Here is a 22,368-nt window from a genome sequence, read left to right as displayed (position 1 = left end):
ACTGTTTATACATGCCTCTTGCAATGGGTATTTATTGAAGTGTTTACATTTTTGCTCTATTTTCTACAATTAATACAAGTGTATCAGGGTTTTCGGAGTAAAAGCATGTTTTGAGCATCACACTCTGTTATGGCAGGTCAACATATTGAATGCATTTCGTCAGTGTGATTGATGAAGCTTTTTCATGACAAGCCCGATGAGTTCCTGACTTAAAATACTGGATGGATTGGAATTGAAATTAGAGAGACCTGGGCATCGGGCTATCAAATTTTTAGAGCTGGTAACATAATCTAATTTTTGTGCCTTGTGTAGAGCAGAGAGAACATAAGATGCTTGTTAATATTTTGATCTAGGGTTTAATATGCAGTTGCAGAATATATTACCTAGTTGTTTAGATTCCTTTATTTTTTTTATCATCCACTATGGGATATATCTTGCATCATTAAATAAAAATGTCTTTCCTTAAATTTTTTTAAATACTAAAAGATCATATTTTTTTCAGCCAATGATGTTAATCTTTGACCGAATTGCAGAGGAGATCAAGCAGTGCATGCTGCAGATAGGGAATATCCCTGGAACAGACCAAATGTCCAGTCAGCTTAACTCTCTACTTAATGGCATCATACTCGCTAGGAATGCTCAGGACAAAGTTGCCTTTGTTATTTTACTTCTTGAAAAAGTATGTAGAACAATGGGGAAATATATTTTTTTCTTATAATATGTAGACATTATTATTGCTTGATTTTGTAAGTTAGATAATGACCACTAGTTGGTGTAGGATATCTGAGAGGATGTATTGGTCAGTTTATCTCCCAGTTGTATTAATTTTTATCAACATTAAAAATTAAGAAAACCATTGTATTAAAACTCTTTATTGCAAAAATTTAAAACATGAGTGGTGGCTTTTTTTGCTATGTTACTATCAAAAATATATAATCATATGGACATATTTTCTGAGTGATTTGGTGAGAAGTAAATTGAATGGGATATTGCCCTTACTTTTTTCTTGCGTTCATCTTGACTACAACAAAATCTTTGTGATAAATGTCACCAAAACAAGTAAAGCACAGTCAAGGGTTTACATAATCTATCCCTGTTAGTATCTGCTGTCCTCTATATTAATTAGTGTTCTCGCCAGTTCATTAATTTTGATTTCAAGAATAATACAAATTAACTTTCATTCAAATAAGATTGTTCTTGTTTACATGCAATAACCATCATTCTCATCGGTTGTTGGTTACGTGAGTAGCACTGTGTTGTCACTCATGCTTCTAACTAGGAAATTGGGACAAGCAAAGAGAGATAGATATTCTGAGACAAGTACATTATCACAATCCCTTGCATGGGTAAGGAAAAGTATTTAGTATGTTTATACATCTGCGATCAATGTTCCATTTCTTTCTGTCAAAGGTCACCTTTTGTGGTGAAATGTTTCTTTACATCTTGAGCAGACGGTCTTTTGGATCTGATTGTGCTATTTACTGCTGCCATTAATTGTCACCAGTAATAAGCTTGTCATGGGGCATACAATAATTTATTGTTATGAATGTTGAAAGGTCAAGGTCACATTGGGCTGTTTATATGTATTAGACTTTAAACCAAATCGACCAGTGTACAGTGAAATCGTGTTGACTGTACATATCAACATTATCCCCAATTAATTCCCACTTAATCAGTGCTTGAAAATTAATTTATGTCAATTTTTTTTAAAATTTTGGGATGAAACCTGTATGTATTAAGAATGATTGCTGTTTTTATTCCAGGCAATGGAGGGGTTTCTGGACAGCAACAATGTGATGGCAGATGTCTCATTGCTGATGCAGTTCAGAGATTGTCACTTGCTGGTGCCAAAGGGACTGCAAGACATGCAAATGTATGGACCTCATTGGACTAGAAGCGAGGTTACAAGGTTAGTTGTCATAGTTACAACTGCATTCCATATTGTAGGCACCATCCAGAAATGTAACTGTGAAGAAGGGGTTAGAATGTATACATGTAACTATGTATCAGTTTTAAATTGTAAAGATCTATTGGTTTTATAAGAACTTTCTAATAGACTGTCAATAACCCACATAGTATGGTTTGTGTGCCTTTCCACCTACCATACATTGATTTCTATAAAAACCCTAATTTAAAAAAAGATACTTTGATTTAATAGTCCAATCATCTGTACAAAATTGCTCAAAGCCTCACTAATTTCATGTTTTATAAAACTGGAAGCGCAGTAAATGTTTTTATAAATAGCAGACTTCAGGTAAATCTTTCTAAGCTGTTTATTCCAGCAGGTTTTATGAATCTAAACCACACACCCCATGGTTCTGATGCTGGCATTAAGGTTTTATGAATCTAAACCACACACCCCATGGTTCTGATGCTGGCATTAAGGCTTTATGAATCTAAACCACATACCCCATGAATCTAAACCACATACCCCATGAATCTAAACCACACACCCCATGGTTCTGATGCTGGCATTAAGGTTTTATGAATCTAAACCACACACCCCATGGTTCTGATGCTGGCATTAAGGTTTTATGAATCTAAACCACATCCCCCATGGTTCAGATGCTGGCATTAAGGTTTTATGAATCCAAACCACACACCCCATGGTTCTAATGCTGGCATTAAGGTTTTATGAATCCAAACCACACACCCCATGGTTCTGATGCTGGCATTAAGGTTTTATGAATCTAAACCACATACCCCATGAATCTAAACCACATACCCCATGGTTCTGATGCTGGCATTAAGGTTTTATGAATCTAAACCACACACCCCATGGTTCTGATGCTGGCATTAAGGTTTTATGAATCTAAACCACATACCCCATGGTTCTGATGCTGGCATTAAGGTTTTATGAATCTAAACCACATACCCCATGGTTCTGATGCTGGCATTAAGGCCAAAAGTTGTTTGAGGTTAAAATGTCAGCTTTATGTAGTAATATATATTTGAGATATAAAAAAAATCCCTGGAAATGACATCCTTGCTTAGATAACTATTTACTCATGCATCATAGAACAGGACTGCAGTCTGAATTATATTCTACTAAACATTTGCCAAATGCACCCTTGGCAGTTTGCACTCCTTCTGCATTATTTTAAACACAAGTGCCTTGAAGAATTTAAAATCTGTAAGACATGGTTAGTAGGGGGTATCTAACACTGTGATTATCTTCACATTCTAAATGCAAGCCAGCACAAGTTATTTTCTGGTTTTTAGAAAAGCTTAGTTGAGAAGAGAGAATGTGGACAGCATATATATATATATATATATATATATATATATATATATATATATATATATGTGTGAGGTTAAACACAAGCATTTTTGATTATTAGCAATCATAATTTGTCCAAAACCAAAAGGGTAAAAATTAAGACAAGGATTTTGATAATGTGCACAGTAATTCATTAAATAAATTGTAGCTATAATGTACAAATTAATCAAAATGGACTGACCACCACAAATATGGATACCATGCTAGTATAGAATAGTATATGACATCGGAATATAATGTACAAATTAATCAAAATAGACTGACCCCCCCCACAAGTATGGATACCATGCTAGTATAGAAAGCTCCATTTAGACTATGACATCGGAAAATTATGATTAAATTGGAAATTGAGGCTATTTATTTTTAAAATTGGAAGAACGGTGCAAACTACAAGGGAATTATGTGAATACTAAGATAGTTATTATGTCTTTCTGTACAGATGTGTGATACAGCATCACGATGATAAAAAATACAACATTGAAATAATAGATGTGCTGATCAGCTCTGAGCTGATTAATTTGGAACAGTATGCCACGGGTCTTGTGGAGCTGATGGATGGTGGCAAGAATCCCATGGCAGTCACTTTTGCCATGCAGCTTGTACAGTGCTACTGTATCAATAGGGGGATCGAAAGTCTTGTCACTGTGGTAAGCTAGTAGATTAGAAGGTTCACATTTACTATACAATGAAAATATATTATAATTTGTTAGTCACTGAATGTAGAGTCTTCAAATGTATTCCAAATTTGTTTTTTTTTCCTAATGGTATACAAAATTGTGATTAAGCTTCTGAATAGATATAAAATACAATGAAAATATATTATAATTTGTTAGTTACTGAATGTAGAGTCTTCAAATGTATTCCAAATTTGTTTTTTCCTAATGGTATACAAAATTGTGATTAAGCTTCTGAATAGATATAAAATACAATGAAAATATATTATAATTTGTTAGTTACTGAATGTAGAGTCTTCAAATTTATTCCAAATTTGTTTTTTTCCTAATGGTATACAAAATTGTGATTAAGCTTCTGAATAGATATAAAATACAATGAAAATATATTATAATTTGTTAGTTACTGAATGTAGAGTCTTCAAATGTATTCCAAATTTGTTTTTTCCTAATGGTATACAAAATTGTGATTAAGCTTCTGAATAGATATAAAATACAATGAAAATGTATTATAATTTGTTAGTTACTGAATGTAGAGTCTTCAAATGTATTCCAAATTTGTTTTTTCCTAATGGTATACAAAATTGTGAATAAGCTTCTGAATAGATATAAAATACAATGAAAATATATTATAATTTGTTAGTCACTGAATGTAGAGTCTTCAAATGTATTCCAAATTTGTTTTTTCCTAATGGTATACAAAATTGTGATTAAGCTTCTGAATAGATATAAAATACAATGAAAATATATTATAATTTGTTAGTCACTGAATGTAGAGTCTTCAAATGTATTCCAAATTTGTTTTTTCCTAATGGTATACAAAATTGTGAATAAGCTTCTGAATAGATATAAAATACAATGAAAATATATTATAATTTGTTAGTTACTGAATGTAGAGTCTTCAAATGTATTCCAAATTTGTTTTTTCCTAATGGTATACAAAATTGTGAATAAGCTTCTGAATAGATATAAAATACAATGAAAATATATTATAATTTGTTAGTTACTGAATGTAGAGTCTTCAAATGTATTCCAAATTTGTTTTTTCCTAAAGGTATACAAAATTGTGATTAAGCTTCTGAATAGATATAAAATACAATGAAAATATATTATAATTTGTTAGTTACTGAATGTAGAGTCTTCAAATGTATTCCAAATTTGTTTTTTCCTAATGGTATACAAAATTGTGAATAAGCTTCTGAATAGATATAAAATACATGGAATAAAACCTGGAAAATGATTTATATTTAAATTTGTTACTATTGTAAGTAGGTTCATCTAGAGGTATAAGTTTTGCTTTCTAATTGGAACAGCTGCAAAGTCTTAATCATAATACAGAAAGGTAAATCATTTAAGCACCTTATGTATGTACATAATTCATAGAATTTACTTCCAACCACTAATGTTTTGAATTGAAAATAAGTCAGTACATGCTCTGATATCTGTTTGTCTTATTTTCAGACTGATTTAAGTTCCACTATTGAAGCCTTGACAGTGATTTCTGCAAACCCAAGAAAGGCACCAGAATGGTAAGTCTACTTCCTTAATTTTCTACTATACAATCTTTTATTTATAAAACTATTCGGATGCCAACATCAGAGGTTTCTTCTTTGGTAATATTAGCTCATCTGATTATAAAATTCAGTGAGCTTATGGTATTATTCTAATATTGGCATGACTTGTAAAACTACCATATAGAAAACATCATTTCAAATTTCTTCATAACAGATGTGATGATTTTGATAAAACTTGTCTCTTCTCTTACCCCAGAATTCTCAATGAGCATGACATGATTATGATTAGCACAATGTTTCAGGGAATAGGCATTATGGAATAGTGTGTTTCAGGGAATAAGCATTATGGCATAGTGTGTTTCGGAATAAGCATTATTGCATAGTGTGTTTCAGGGAATAAGCATTGTGGCATAGTGTGTTTCAAGGAATAAGCATTATGGCATAACTTGTTTCAGGGAATAAGCATTATGGCATAGCTTGTTTCAGGGAATAGGCATTATGGCATAGCTTTTTTCAGGGAATAGGCATTATGGCATAGTGTGTTTCAGGGAATAGGCATTATGGCATAGTGTGTTTCAGGGAATAAGCATTATTGCATAGTGTGTTTCAAGGAATAAGCATTGTGGCATAGTGTGTTTCAAGGAATAAGCATTGTGGCATAGTGTGTTTCAAGGAATAAGCATTATGGCATAGTGTGTTTCAGGGAATAAGCATTATGGCATAGCTTCAGAATTATACATAAATAAAATTTTGAGGTATAATTTCACTTTACAAGTATTCTTATGGGGAAACGTTTTCTTCATTTTTACTATAAACTCAGGAGTACATCTATGACATCGAGCATCACCTGTAGCATATAATTGTGGTACGCTTATGTGAGTATTTTATCAATTGGTGAGGAAGAACTTTTGAACATTGCAAAGTCTTTCAAATCCAGTATTTTCTGAACTTTCAAATACATGCATGCAGCCTAAGCTACAGGTGTTGCATTCATTCTTTAAGTTTATTGGTGAAGTCATTCTGAATAAAAGTAAACTGACAGCAGCTATTATGTTTTGGTGTCCATATTTTCATTTTGCTTCATTAATTATTCTTGATGAATAAAAGTCTTGCCAATGGCTAAAATTACAATATTCCTTTTAAAATATGGGAAATGTTGCTGCAGTACTTTTTGACTAATTTGATTTTGAAAGAACCATTCAATCAGTCTTCATCATTAATTTCAGAACAGGAAACATTCCCATTTCTCACCAATAAGAAAATATATTTACTCTCTTTGCAGCCTTACATCACTGATAGAAAACCTGTACCAGTGTAATTGGAGTTTTGGCATACTGGACGAACTGTATGGACTGGACGAACTGTATGGAGACCCCACTGCTATGATGCAATCCAGTATTTTCCAGGCTCGCAGGATAGATGACCCCCCTGGGCTGTATGGAAAGGCACAATTTCTGCTATTGGAATGGATCAACATGCTCCACACACTACCTGCCAGAGAAAGTCACCTAGCTTTTGCAACATTCTTGCGACAGGTGCGGTATATTAATTCTATATTTTGGACATTAGCAATTCATTTTTAAAATGGAAGCCATGCTTTGGTGAACAATGAATGTTTTGTGAAATTCAGTGATTTTGAATCTCTTAGTTTTCCTGCTTGTGGAAATTTAACTATCACATTTATTCAAATTCATTTTCCATCTTTTACTTGTACAATTTACAGGCACGTCAACTTGATATACTACAGACAGATAACCTTATTTCCCGCTTTGTCCGTCTGTGTACAGAGATGTGCGTGGACTTCTGCAACGAGGCACTATGTCAACAGTTCGTGAGCTCCATTAACATCAGGACTAAATGTTGCTTCATATGGGATGATTATGCCCGTTTGCTGGCTCTGCTGGTCAAACACTCGGGAGGTGTTGCAAACACTGTCACCAAAGTCAATCTGCTGAATAAGGTAATTAAACATACTTTGGTCTCAGGGATGATGCAGCACTCATCTGTGTAATTTTTTAAAATAATTTTCATATATTTATTTAAGAAAAGAAGCTGCTTTTGCAAGGTTAATGCAGTTGCTCATGGTAATTTAAACTTTTTCAGCATAAAGTTAAAGGTTTGAGCAATAAGCAGTTGATCAACTGACTCTTGATGCACAAACTGGTGAAAATAGTTTCATTTAGATAGGATATGCAATTTCCCCAATATTGATAAAATATTAAGTTTGGCCAAAAATATCTGACTATGTCTGCAAGCAGCAGCTGTAAAGTGGTACGATTTTGCATAAGAAATATGCCATTGTTTTAATATTTGCTAGGGTGTCATCTTCATTGGTAAACTTTGAAGGGTAGGTTTTCTGACAGTGCTTTCATTAACCTTCCAATCAGTATCAAAAAAGTAATTGTAATGTTTTAGACAAGTTGGTACAATTTTCAAATTAATTTCTACATGATTTTGATTTACAATTTAAGTCCTCCAAGAGGGACAATTTGTAATTGAAGTTGTCTTTACTTGTCATCAGCCATTCAGGCACAGTTGCTACTGAGTTGATGTATGTGGTGAAACTTTATCCAACTAGGCATTTATGTTTTGAAACTGGTTTCCAGGTGCTAGGTATTATAGCTGGAGTGTTACTACAAGATCATGAGGTCAAGCAGACACCATTCCGCCAGCTGCCGTACCACAGAATTTTCATTAGGCTTTTCATTGAACTCAATGCTGCAGAGCCTATCCTTGAAGACATCAACTTCCAAGTGCTTAATACCTTCTGGTATGTGTTTTCTTTTTTAATTCTTGTAGAACTGTACATTTAGTTTGCATATATTCTATGCAATGTTTACTCTCTCTCTCTCCACTTTGTATTTATTGCTGCATTTCATTAATTTCAGGAAGATTATTTAATTCTCTATAAACAAGCTGTCTAACCATTTATTCCATCAATGCAAATACCATCATTTCAGTGGGAAATTTGAAGTGACATCAGTGCAAACACTGTCTTGTTAATGGCTTTATGAAGTAATTTACATCAATGCAAATGCCATGCTATTGGGTCTTTTGATGTGAATGACATGAATGCAAATACAATGTCAGTGGGTCTTTTGATGTGAATGACATGAATGCAAATGCCATGTCATTGGGTCTTTTGATGTGAATGACATGAATACAAATGCCATGTCAGTGGGTCTTTTGATGTGAATGACATGAATGCAAATACAATGTCAGTGGGTCTTTTGATGTGAATGACATGAATGCAGATACAATGTCAGTGGGTCTTTTGATGTGAATGACATGAATGCAAATACAATGTCAGTGGGTCTTTTGATGGGAATGACATGAATGCAAATGTCATGTCATTGGGTCTTTTGATGTGAATGACATGAATGCAAATACAATGTCATTGGGTCTTTTGCAGTGATTAACATGCATCTTTCTTTTTGTCATCATTAAATGATTCATGTCTCTGAAAGTCTGGTATCTGCCAACACTTTGATAACCGAGACCATCTTCAGATTGTAAGACAGAATGATCCTTTTTGAATATGTGAATGTCCACATTAAAACCATATTTTCATAATGGACAATATGGAGAATATTTACAGTTGTACAGTTATTATGATATTGTTCACTTATGTGTGAGAAACACTAATTTGTAACTCATTTGGTATTAAGACTATGTAGCTTATGGCATTGCCATGTGTCACCCATTGCCATGTGTCACCCATTTCAGTGGGTCCACCCATTATGTGTCACCACTCTCAAGGTCTGTTTTTTAATGTAAACACCATTTCATTGGGTCCACCCATTATGTCAGCACTCTCAAGACCTGTTTTTTAATGTAAACACCATTTCAATGGGTCCACCCATTATTTGTCACCAATCTCAAGGTCTTTTTTTAATTTAAACACCATTTCAATGGGTCCACCCATTATGTGTCACCACTCTCAAGGCCTGTTTTTTAATGTAAACACCATTTCAGTGGGTCCACCCATTATGTGTCATCACTCTCAAGGCCTGTTTTTTAATGTAAACACCATTTCAATGGGTCCACCCATTATGTGTCACCAATCTCAAGGTCTTTTTTTAATTTAAACACCATTTCAGTGGGTCCACCCATTATGTGTCACCACTCTCAAGGTCTGTTTTTTAATGTAAACACCATTTCAATGGGTCCACCCATTATGTCAGTACTCTCAAGGCCTGTTTTTAATGTAAACACCATTTCAATGGGTCCACCCATTATGTGTCACCACTCTCAATGTCTGTTTTTTAATGTAAACACCATTTCAATGGGTCCACCCATTATGTGTCACCACTCACAAGGTCTGTTTTTTTAATGTTAACACCATTTCAATGGGTTCGCCCATTATGTGTCATCACTCTCAAGGCCTGTTTTTTAATGTAAACACCATTTCAATGGGTCCACCCATTATGTGTCACCACTCTCAAGGCCTATTTTTATGCATATACCACATTTATTCTTACTGTACCATGAATTTTACAGATATGTCTAGACATATAAATACTGTATATATGTAGATGTATAGAAATACTGTCTATGTGTAGACTTATAGATAAATACTGTCTATGTGTAGACTTATAGAAATACTGTACATGTGTAGACTTATAGAAATACTCTACATGTGTAGACTTATAGAAATGCTGTCTATGTGTAGACTTATAGAAATACTGTCTATGTCTTGTAAATTTATGCAAGATGATATTGAGGTGATCTTGTAAACTCATGCAATATGATAGTGAGATGAACTCATATGCAAGATAGTTCATTTAATTTTTTAAAAGAAATTTCATCCTATATTTGTAGGATCTGTAGATCTTTCTTTACATTTTTTCGTCCTTTTTCTTTCCAGCAACTTGTTACATGTTTTGAAACCTACTAATGCTCCAGGATTTGCCAAAGCCTGGCTGGAGATTGTGTCACACAGGGTCTTCATGGACAGAATGCTTGTTTACACATCAGAACAGCAGGTATGCCTCATTTTACCCATATTTTCTCAAAAATGTTTGTTCAGAGTATGTTTGACCTTTCATATTGTGTTAAGAGGACTAAGTTCGAAATCTTACTAATGTTGTTGATTCAGTAAACCGCCATATATCCAAAATAAAAATGTTATTTTTTTTATTACAACCTTTTCCTATCAAATCATCTGGGATATGGCAATGACTTTGGTCTACCTAGCCATCCATTCCAAATTCACATCTCTGCCATCTCCAAATTAGAATTAAACATTTGATTGGCTACATGATCAGACTGAGGATTCCTCAACTTACAGAGACTATCGGGATGGGTCAAAATAATTTTTTTAAAAAGCACTGGAGTTATTTTGGGGTCTTTTTTGAAAATTATTTTTTGTTCTCAGCCAAAATTTGCAAACCACGGACTTTAAGACCAGTACAATTGTCCAAATGTGGGTAAAGGATTTCTTTTTAATTTGTGGTAAATTGATCTAGATATTGAGAGGAGATATGTGTGAACTCATATTAGAATGACCTGGCATGGATTTTTAAAGGTGAAATACTAAAAAATGCATAAATGATATGTCATCCATGTTATCACAAATATTGTTTCAATAGAATGTTTTCACTTTGACATTTTCCAGCAATTATTGATCTGAGAAGTGTTATGATAATCATGATTCAATAATATATAATGATTTTCATGCTTACTTAGGATAGGATCTGATTTACATTTTCAGATTTGGGACATGTATGCCAAGCTATTAATTGATCTCTTCAAGTTCCTCTCTCCATTCCTCAGGAATGCCTGTCTTGAAAATTCAATACTAACAATGTACAAGGTAAGCATTGCCAGATATGGGTCTGTTACAATTCTTTCTTTGGAAAATTAGTATAGTTATATAGATCATGTTATTTGAGGTCTTTAAACATTGATCTCAGAGATAAGTTATCCTCTATAATCCCTTTCAACGCATTTTTAACCGGATGCCAGATTTACGTCAGGTTTAATATTTTAATATCCTGTTCATATTTTTTAACCATTTAAAAAGTTAGTTGATTTAGATGTCAATAAACTATGTTGATATAACATAACTAAATATCATCTTTTTACAGACAACACTATCAATGTTGCTAGTCCTTCTACGTAACTTCCCAGACTTTCTGTGTGATCATCATTATGAATTCTGTGATGCCATGTCGCCATACTGCATCGAAATTCGCAACTTCTTGCTGAGTACTGTTCCACGTAAGATATGTGTGCCAGATCCATTTGCACCTGACCTGAAGATTGACATGCTACCAGAAATAGCACATCCTCCACGCATTAGCACAAGCTTTATAAACATGATCCAGACAGCACATTTCAGGAAGGTAAGCTATCTTTATTCAAAGTTCTCTTTGGTTTATAGATATTTCTGATATGTGTAACATAAAAATATGGTATATTTACAACAGCTAACAAGGCTAGACTTTCTCCTTGAGAAATATGTTGTATATTTCATAAAAAACAAATTGTATGCATCAACTTTTCAGCAACTTTTTCACATTGTATGATTTTTTTTAACCTGTGTGTTCTTGAGAATTATCTGTACTGTGTGAAAAAAAAACTTTTGTTTGACTCAGTTAATAACAAAAAATGTTATAACTTTTGTATAAGTCTCTGTTTCTACCCCCTACTGATTTCTATAATGAAAATCTTTAATGTTTATATAATAAAAGTGTGCACAGAAATTTCATTTCATTTCATTCCTTGATTTATAATTTATAACCTGACTGACCACAGTGGCCCTAACACTGGCATGGTATGCACGTTTCAGACGTAACTGAATTTCCATACTAACATATCACCAAAGTTCATCCTACTGGGTAACTGCTGGATTATTCTTTAATTTCCAGCAGGTTGGTATATAAAAGTTACACCATTTGTTAAATCCACGTGAAATGTAAATTTGTTTTTGTTATTCTTTTCCTTTGCTTGATTCGACATTGTAGGTATTGGAAGCTGATGAAGTAATATTTTTCTTCTATGTAAATACATGTACATGTGTAGTATCCCCCTATTGGTGTTTGGGTTCCACTGGTCATAATCAGGTCTGAAATTATAAATCAATGAGTGAACTGACTAAATTTTGTACATGTTTTATTTCATTTGTGCTTTTCTCTTTTACATTGGGAGGGGGGCAAAAAAATGGGGAGGACAATCAGACTATAATTTTTCTATAAATTGTCCACACATATATAAAAGTGTGATTGTTAACTTTACACAGACATCTACATTCCAATAAATATTGTAAAATGGAGGTAGAAAAACAGTGGCATAAATGAACTGAATAAATGCTGTTCTTGTTCACAGGATTTGGATTCATATCTGAGAAGAGGATCTCCAGTAGTCTTCCTTTCTAAGCTCATGAACAATCTTAAGGTGAGCATTATTGCAACTCCATTATCTTGAATCCACCAGTTACAAAATGTCTTTGTATGTGTTTTAAGAAACCCATTTTAAGATAATTTCTGGGATCAAAAAATTTAGTTTCTGTAGGACAGAAGAGCAGGCCTTTGCTTGTTTTGTGCTTTTTTATGAACATGCATCAAAATTAAGATTTCATGTGAAAATATTTATACAGTATACATCACATGGTAATCGAGTTCCGATTAGCAAACTACATAGATTTGTATTACAGTATGATTTTTTCCCCATGACTTGATGATAAGTCAGCACCACAGACATGTCCAGCCATTAGTGAGTTACAGACAATGAGTAGATATGTTTGTCATATCATGGGTCAGCCATGTATGAATTTTGTTATTGTTTTCATCCTTGGAAACTTCTGTTGTATTGTCCTGCAGGTCGTACAGTGCCCTCACCTCAGGCACATGTATTCCACCATGGTATATTATAGCACAACAGGCAACAAGAAAATAATAGTGCAGTTTGCATATCAGAATGATGTCTTGAAAATTTCTTTCACAATGCTATTTTTTTTTATTTCAGTCAAATGAACTCTACTGCCCTTTCAAGTACAATGTTCCACTGATCAATGCACTTGTTGTTTATGTGGGAACTCAGGCCATCGACAGCATCAAGAGCAAAGGTCTGACACCCAGCATGAGCACCATTGCTGACTCCAACTACATGGAATTCTTTGATGAGCTTGTATCTCAATTAGATACAATGGGTACGTAATGGTTGGCTAAATTAATACTTGCTGTGATTGCCATTAATGTTCTGCCAATGAAAGCACACAGTAAGAAATTGACATTTTCTAGCAGTCTTTGTTTTTATATATAGGTGTAACATGATTTTAAACATTGTACTTAACACACAAGATGGTGTTCTTTGAAAGCTTTGTCACAGGGAGAATATGAAACTACTTTTTGTACAGTTGTTGGTATATGGTTTGCTTATATTTGAAAGCATGCATACCATTGCCTTCCTTTTTTTTCTTCATGCAAACATGCAGCCATAAGAACCTTTTGATCCACTAGTCTTAGTGTGCATAAGAATTTCCTGGATTCAGAAATTTTGGACTCGTCCTTAATGATTTAGAACAGTTCAGCTGGGTTAGACCAAAAATGATTAAAATTGAAGAATTTCCTGGTGATGATTTCATGTATAAAACAATGTCTTGTTGTCGTGCCTAAATAGAGGGAACAAATTCACATGTATATTGTGTTTTCTCAGCTACTATTTACTTTTTCTTCATTCTTTGCTTTCAGTTATAGCTGTGGATTAGAATTTACTTTACAATATTAATTTTTTCCCCAGGTTGTTATTTGTTCCTTACTGCCATCTCAAATCAGCTGACATACCCAAACAGTCACACACACTACTTCAGCTGCCTGCTGCAGTACTTGTTTAATACCACCAGGAAAGAGGAAATCCATAAACAAATTTCCAGGCAAGTACTCCAACAGCTACTGCCATTTTTCTTGTATCACTGAATCTAAATACAATCTTTTTCAGAAGTTGACAGAAAGACGTAATAATTTGTTGGAGGGTCAATGAGTCAGACATGCATTTTATGGCATTCATGGAAGATGGAGATATTTTTTTATAAGACATAGCTTCAGACTGCTGAAGCTTTAATTTTGTTTTCATCACCAAAATACAAAGTTCCAAGTGAGGTCATTTATTTTCATGGCTTTGTCTTTTCTACTGGCTTCATTTTTAAACAGAAAAAAGTAATGGCATTAAAGTTGTAGATGTTCATCTTTGAATTCACCTGGCCAAAAAGCTAAAGGGAGCTTATGGTATGGACTTGAATTCAGTGATTGATCAAGTGAGCATCATCAATAATTTATTGTTGGAGTCTCTGTTTCTGATTCATTTGAAATGAAATGTGGAATATGGGTTTATATCTTCAAAATCTCTCATGAATTTAGTTATTACCACAATCCATGAATATTATTGAGGTGATCTTGCATCTCATTTGTTACCAACACTAAACACCATATTTTTGATCTAATTATGGTCAAAGATCTCAAATGAGTTCAGTAATGACCAAAATCCATCCATATTGGATTTTCTTTGTATGTAATTGGGTTCATTACTGAGGCCATATTTCTGATTGCATTTTGATATACCACTCTGGTAGCCTAGTATTTAGAGCGTCGGCCTCCGAAGTGGGAGGTTGTGGGTTCAAACGCTGGCCAAGTTATATCAAAGACTTACACAAATGGTAGTAACAGCTGCCTTGCTAGTTACTCAGCATTAAGAGGATAGCATTAGGACTGGTCAATCTGACATCAAGTTTTTGTTGTTATGGGGTTTAATGCCATTTTTCAGCACATGATAGGCTATGCATGGCGCCCAGTATTAATGGTGGAGGAAGGACCTGGGAAAACCACTGACCCAAAAGAAGCTACTGGCAAGCTTTCTCACATACCCACTTTGGCCGAATCCTAGACTCGAACCCATGTAGATAGAGGTGAGATAGCAGTGATCCATAATGAAGAGTGCTTTAGACCACTCGGCCACTCGGGGCCCCTTCTAGTGTCAAGATAATGTGACTGGGTGGGGCATCATGCTACATGTATGCAGCATGACATCACTAAAAACAGCCACACTGTGATTACATCATAGTGATATGACTGAAATGTTTTAAAGCTATGTTAAAAATCCAAATCACACACACACACATTTTGATACAGTATGGAATATGTGAATGATATCAACTGAGTTCAGTAATGAGCGAGATCTAATGATACTAATGTTACCCAACTGGAAAAAATAAATTTTGATCCAAATTTGATCATATTTGCAGTGTGGTTTTATGTCACCAATTTAAGCAATGGGCAAATCTTGTGTACAGTTGGCTGGGGTTATTATGTCATTAGAGGCTTGTTACCACTCTGAGGCTGAATTTCATTTGTGGCTTTCATCAGACTTGGAATATATACCAGTCTCAAATTCTCAGAAAAGTTCAATAATGAATGAGATCTACATATTAATGAATCAATCTTGTATATGATTGGTCAGGCTTCCTGTCCCTATGGAAGAGACATTTCTGATCAAGTTGTTTTTCAGATCTGAAATATAAATTTGTATCATCAAGATCTTGGATGATTACAGTAATGACCAAGATCTACTGATATTTTAATGAGATAATCTTATGTATTACTGGATGACCTTATTACCACCATGGATCTGGAAATTGTAATATGATTTGATAGACTTCAAGGGTATGTTTATATTATGAATATATTTTGCATATTTGATAATGATTGACATACATCAGATTGGCTGAGCTTATTATCATTCTGGACACCATATTTGATTGAACTGAATGTATGCTTTAGTGCATATTAATGGAGGTCTTTACCATGTACAATTACCCATATTATGCCTTCAACTTTAGAAACAATCTATATCAGGATGTCAAAAAAAATGTAGTTTATGTAGTTGAATTCTTATACTGCTTACACAAGTCTGGTTATTGAAACAGTGAAATTATAGAAGCCACATGAATGATATGCCTGTTTGTGTGTCTTGCTTATGTATATACTACATACATTATTTATAACATTTAAATGTGCCAGGTAGATACAGTACAGTTATCCACTGACTTATGTGATTTGAACTTACTTGAATTTAACATTTACATGATTTCATGAATTTTTAAAATTATTATTGTTGGCGAAACCCCACAAAATAATGAGATTAAGTCTAAAACAACAATTATTAAACATAAATAGCTATAATATATTGTATTAATCAATTACATATTTCAATGAAAGTTAAAGGCAGTGATATCAAAATTGAGTTATTTTCCGACTGATGGGAATAACCCTATCACATAAGTTAAGGCTGTTATTTAATTTTGTGACATATTAACATGAAATCGTTATATAAATAGTGAAGTTATTGTTTCCATTGATTCATATTTGCATGATGTTCAATAATATCTCCATTCTTTCCTAACAGAGTAGTACTGGAGAGGATGACTATTAATCACATTTATCCATGGGGCCTGCTTATCACAGCCATTGAGCTCATGAAGAACCCCATCTTCAAGATCTGGAGTCGTGACTATATCCACTGTGCTCCAGAAATAGAAAAGTGAGTACATGACAATAGATCGGTTACATGTCTGTGATATTGTGTAAAGTTAACAAAGATTTCTCAGTAATATGCTAGGCAGTATAATAGAATTTGTCATTTGACTAATGTGTCATAAAAGGTCATTTGTCAGTGAGAAAGGTCATGAGGTAATCATTGTCTACACTACAGTTACATGATACTCCATGAAGTAATCTTTGTCTTCCCTATAGTACACAATAAGCCATGATGTTATCTTTGTCTACACTACAGTTACATGATACATTATGAAGTAATCTTTGTCTTCACTATAGTAGATGATAAGCCATGATGTAATCTTTATCTACACTACAGTTACAAAGTAATTCTACAATTCTGATTACATACAACTTCATTTCTGTTTTTATTTGAAATACTCAGTACCTAAAGGTTTTTAGTTTCATTAGTGGCTATCTTGAAATATTCATTAGTTGTTACCTTGAAATATTCATTAGTTGTTGCCTTAAAAAGTTTATTAATTGCTTCCTTGAAAGCTGCTTTTTGCATTCCTTTTCTTGCTACATATTGACAAATGTCTATATACGTGTAATGAATTTATGGATATATTTAGCTTCACTGGTCAAAAATCAGAAGGGCTTATTCTATGGCATGTTGTCCAGCATCTGTCCATCAGCTTACACATTTGTTTTCTCTACTCCTAATCAACAATAGGGAATGCCATGAAATTTTACAGATGCATTCACCCCAGGTTCAAGTTATTGTTACTTTAAAATGCCATCTTGAAATTTATATCACGACTTTTCCTTACTATATGGTCATATAAAAAGGTGTAAATGATGTGATTTGATAGCATGACAGAATTAACCACAAGGTGCAGTTTTAGATTCTACCATCAAATCAACCCAGGTAAGATTACCATTGTATCTTACTAGGCAAGGCACTTTGCTCCAATCGCTTCAGCTCAGTATAAACATCATGCGTTGCTGTGCCAATAAACACAAAACCACACATAGCCAGGTTTCCCTCTTTTTGAATTATTATGGACTTGACCAGACTTTTGATGTGGAATCAAGTCTTGTATCTCTTGAATTCCATGACAATGATTTTTGTACTGAACTTGATATGAATGTGTTAAATCAAAGATATAAACATTTTTGTATAAAATAGATCAGTAACAGACAACTAAAAATACAGTTAAAAACGTGGCTAAAAAACAACAGAATTGGCTTAACATTTCCAGAAGGTAATGCATTGATTGTGGGAAATTGCAACCCTTTTTTTTATCGGCTGTTTTACATTTGACTTTGAAGTTGCATCACATGTCATATGTACACTTTAAGTGTATGGAGTATAATATTTCTTACTTTTGTTGCAGATTGTTCAATTATGTGGCCCAATTAGAAAAGAAAGTATCAAACCCTACCACACATGAACCAGAGTTGGCTGAGATACAGGAAGAAAGGAAGGACTGGAAGTGGCATTGTTTGATGAGAAATAGTAATGGAGATTGTAACAAGAAATAACTGTATGGGCTTGAATATACTTCCAGATTTTATAAATATAAACAAATCTATTTTGTTAGGCATATAAGTCACAAAACTTAATTTAATGCTATATGTTTCTGAGGGGTCCCATGCTGTACTAAAATGCACGGATGGATATTTAATGTTGCATGTATCTAAAGGGTCCCAATTTGTACTAAAATGCATGGGTGGATGTTTCAGCATTCATACATGTAGTTATTTTTTTCTTTCTTGGAAATGAAATCCTGTACTTTCTAAAAGTATTTTAGATTTGTTAAAGACATACATCTTTCATGTTTTTCATTTAAGAAATGTAGCAACATATAGGTAGATCTTAGTCAATACTGACCTTTGAAAATGTGTTGCATGTCTTTTTAGGTTAGCTCCTGTAGCTTTCATGAAAAACCTGAATTAAATCTAATATTTTGTACTGTTTGTCCATCTTCCTACAGAGCACTTCATAATTTAATTTGGGTTTATATCATTAAGTATCAGGTAATATGTAATCTCAGTATCATGTTTATATGAGAGGATATATATTTTAACATCATGCAATGTTAGCATTTATTTGAACATGGAAATGTATGTTATTGTTAACAAGGCTACAAGTGCAGGTATGAAATGAATGTGGTTTGATTGTGAAGAAATCAAAGTGATTATTCCTGTAAATTTTACAATTTTGCCAGTTTTTTCTTTGTGCTACATTGAATACAATTCATTACCAATAACTTTTTATTTGGTGAAGATCAAATAATTTTGGCAATGTAAGAGTTGCATGTAAGGCTTCAAAATAAATTTGGCATGTGAAAAATATATTGGATCTTTTGAAACTTTTCATATCATATCAGTTTTGTGCTGTCTTAATTTGTAATGAAAACATATTCTCATGGATAAATAATTTGCAGTATAATAATGGGCTTGATCAGGTTACACATTTTATTAAAACAAAGTATTCCATATGACCAAGTTTAATTTCATGTTTAAAAATCTGTGAAATAAAAAAAATGGTCACAAATCCTTCAGTGAGATTGACGAAATGTGTGCTCAGAGACACAGTCCTGTGTCTTGATACTGCTATTTTTGTTTGGGAAAGCAATATCCATATCTCTTTGTGCTTTCAGCAGGCTACTGAATTTGAGCTAGGCAACTAGATGTTGTAATGGTTGGTCCAAGACACCATGTGATTTTGAAATTTATCTGACCCATGTCTGTATTGTTTTTCATTTTAACAAGTGCAAGTCCCTGCCAACATTATCTCACTATTGGTGATATTATGAATTGTACATATAACTTGTTTGCGAATTGTTTATAAACACTATATATTTATATCAAAATATTTTTCATTGTGGTTCATCCGTGCTGAAAAAGTCATAACTTACAGTGAAAGTGCACAAAAGCCACTGAATAACTTATTAACATTGTATTATTATTTGTGTAAAAGTGATTTTATAGCAATTTGAGTATCTCAGCTGCATTGCATATGCGTGTTTTACTGATTAGAAATATTTTTTCTGTAGATATCAATGTTCCCATTACTAGAAAAGAATGATTTTGACAAATGTAAAACTTTGTAATATCTTACCTAATGTCCACTCAGACGGGAGCCTTCAACGGGGCCTTAGTAATGAGCAAAGTTATGTTGTTTTAATATCGTGGTGCAAAACAAAGGTTGATGATATTCCCATATGGATGCTTTATATTTAACTGTTATCTGTAAAGTCCACCATTTGTAATAAAACAATGTTACTGGTATGTATGTTGTTTTATTTTTCTCAAAGCTATTCACTTTTTTTTTGTTTGCCATAAAAGTGTTGCACATTTTGATGAAAGGATTATGTAAGATCAGGAAAGGTTTTTCATCCATTCTGATTAATGGATGATGAAAGCTGGAATGTTTGTAGCAGAAAATTGCATGACATGACTGGTAGTTTAGTTATGGATTGGTTGTACTGGTAATATTTTATGACAGTTCCCAATGTTTTTCTACCCAATTAACTTGTATAGTCAGGGTTTACAGGTAATTTTGGGATATAGCTGTACCAACTCCTGGAAGTAATATTTTCAGAATGTCTTCCAAACATGGCAAATTTCAATACATTGCCTGCAGTGAATTTCATCAATTGCAAATGATAATTTATCAATGTTAATTTTATATTCAAATTTGCAGTTGTTTTTTGTTGTTGTTTTTGTTTTTACAAGATGTATTCCACAGTTTAGCAGAAACTCTCATACTGATTTGGTTTTGTGTTTTATGACTATATGTGAATTGTCTTTAGTGACAGGTAATTGCCTTATCCAGGGACAATATGGTAGTTAATCTAATGGTATACTTTTCACCCATATCCTCCTGATCATATATAAAACATGCAAACCAATAGCAGCAGAGAGGGTGAACAGACCTTCTGCTGAAAAATAAGGCTTCCCATGAAAACGAAGAAACTAAGGACAATAAAGTTTCTCTAACTGTGTTACTTTTACTTTATCTTTGTCGTTTGTTTTTTCAAAATTTATTTGTGCATTATATTAATCTCTCATCCAAATATTTTATCAAGACCTATACGATATCATGATTGAGGATCATGCAAATTTATTGTTATAAATCTGTGTGAAGTAGATTGTAATTTTGAAAAGAAGTTTTTAAATCTGATTATGTCACTATCTCTGCTGCACCAAGTCTGATGAATATTTTACAGAGTATGTTTATAAACTCTGTTAAGGAGGTATTTGTGCATGTTGCTGAGTAACATAAATCACATCAGTATTTTTTTGTCTGCCTCAAGAAAATATCCGAGCTGGATTTGATTGTTTTGTCCAGCATCACATCATTGTATACAACTAAATTATTAGTAAATCCATCAATGTCATCTACATATGTGGTTTCATCAATATCAGTGATAAAATTAACATTATTGCCATTTTTGTCCAACATTTTTGCATTTTCATTAAAATCTACTTACATAAAAGTATGTCATCACATCTTTGATCATAACTTATGGAGCTACTAAATATAACTTGTCCCACTTGAACCATCTCATTATTAAATTAAGTAATAATTGCATTTTACTGGACCCACATGGACCTATTAATATCATTCTGATGGAATTTGGTAATCCCGAAATATGTTTTACTGGCTTTTGCTTTCATGTCACCGAGAAATCAATAACATCAATGTTGTACAAATATAATAAATAATATGGATATATTGTGTTTGATGTAGAGCATCCACTGCCAAAAGTGGATTAACAACAATAATAACAAAAAATAAATAGCATGCACTTACAGGCAAATTTGTAAAATGTGGTACAAGAAAATATAAATTTATCTCTGGACACAAAGTGTTTGGTGGTGATATCATTGCCTGATTAGGAAAATTACCAGGAACTCCATGGGCTAAATACCCAAGAGAAAAATATCTTCCAGGATACCATTATTGTGGTCCTGGAGCTAGACTTGATATTCAACTTGATGAGTGAAATCAACCAATAAACGATATTGATAAAGCATGTCATATTCATGATGTAGCTTATAAAAGTAATGATCTGCAACAAAGACATATTACACATGTGAAGTTGATTCATGCATTAAATTCCATAAAAAATAAATCTTTCAAAGAATCATTAGCTAATTGGTTAGTAAGATCTGCAATGAAAGGTAAACTAGCATTAGGAAATTGAAAATTTCCCGAGCTGGTAATTAATCAACCGATAATTATAAAATAATGGAATCGAGTTATTACAGCCAAAAATGATTTCGGAGGCGTAGAAGAGCAATTAGTAAACTCGCTGATGCAGCAAATGTTACACGTTCTGTTGCTGAGAAATGTTTAGCACGACAGGCAATATGGCAAATTTACCTACCACCACCTA

General features: G+C 33.3%; 1 protein-coding gene across 1 annotated transcript in view; it reads left to right on the top strand.

The window, feature by feature from the left end:
- LOC149773177 (CCR4-NOT transcription complex subunit 1-like) overlaps positions 1-18,502 on the top strand; it is a 39,615-nt gene extending 21,113 nt beyond the window's left edge. Inside the window, exons 5-19 of the mRNA XM_089946682.1 lie at positions 503-679; positions 1,764-1,909; positions 3,720-3,927; positions 5,413-5,480; positions 6,748-7,000; positions 7,189-7,425; positions 8,072-8,235; positions 10,333-10,450; positions 11,179-11,280; positions 11,555-11,812; positions 12,795-12,863; positions 13,434-13,617; positions 14,208-14,340; positions 16,866-17,000; positions 18,355-18,502. Coding sequence (XP_089802808.1) covers positions 503-679; positions 1,764-1,909; positions 3,720-3,927; positions 5,413-5,480; positions 6,748-7,000; positions 7,189-7,425; positions 8,072-8,235; positions 10,333-10,450; positions 11,179-11,280; positions 11,555-11,812; positions 12,795-12,863; positions 13,434-13,617; positions 14,208-14,340; positions 16,866-17,000; positions 18,355-18,502 — 2,400 coding nt within the window. The remainder of the gene's footprint in view (positions 1-502; positions 680-1,763; positions 1,910-3,719; positions 3,928-5,412; positions 5,481-6,747; positions 7,001-7,188; positions 7,426-8,071; positions 8,236-10,332; positions 10,451-11,178; positions 11,281-11,554; positions 11,813-12,794; positions 12,864-13,433; positions 13,618-14,207; positions 14,341-16,865; positions 17,001-18,354) is intronic.
- Positions 18,503-22,368: the final 3,866 nt, after the last annotated feature.

This window comes from Sinohyriopsis cumingii, unplaced genomic scaffold (genome assembly GCF_028554795.1).
Source record: "Sinohyriopsis cumingii isolate HCF-2022 unplaced genomic scaffold, ASM2855479v2 utg000837l, whole genome shotgun sequence".
NCBI classification, from domain to species: domain Eukaryota; kingdom Metazoa; phylum Mollusca; class Bivalvia; order Unionida; family Unionidae; genus Sinohyriopsis; species Sinohyriopsis cumingii.
The sequence above is the reverse complement of the archived record's forward strand: the minus strand, read 5'-3'. Positions and strand labels throughout refer to the sequence as shown.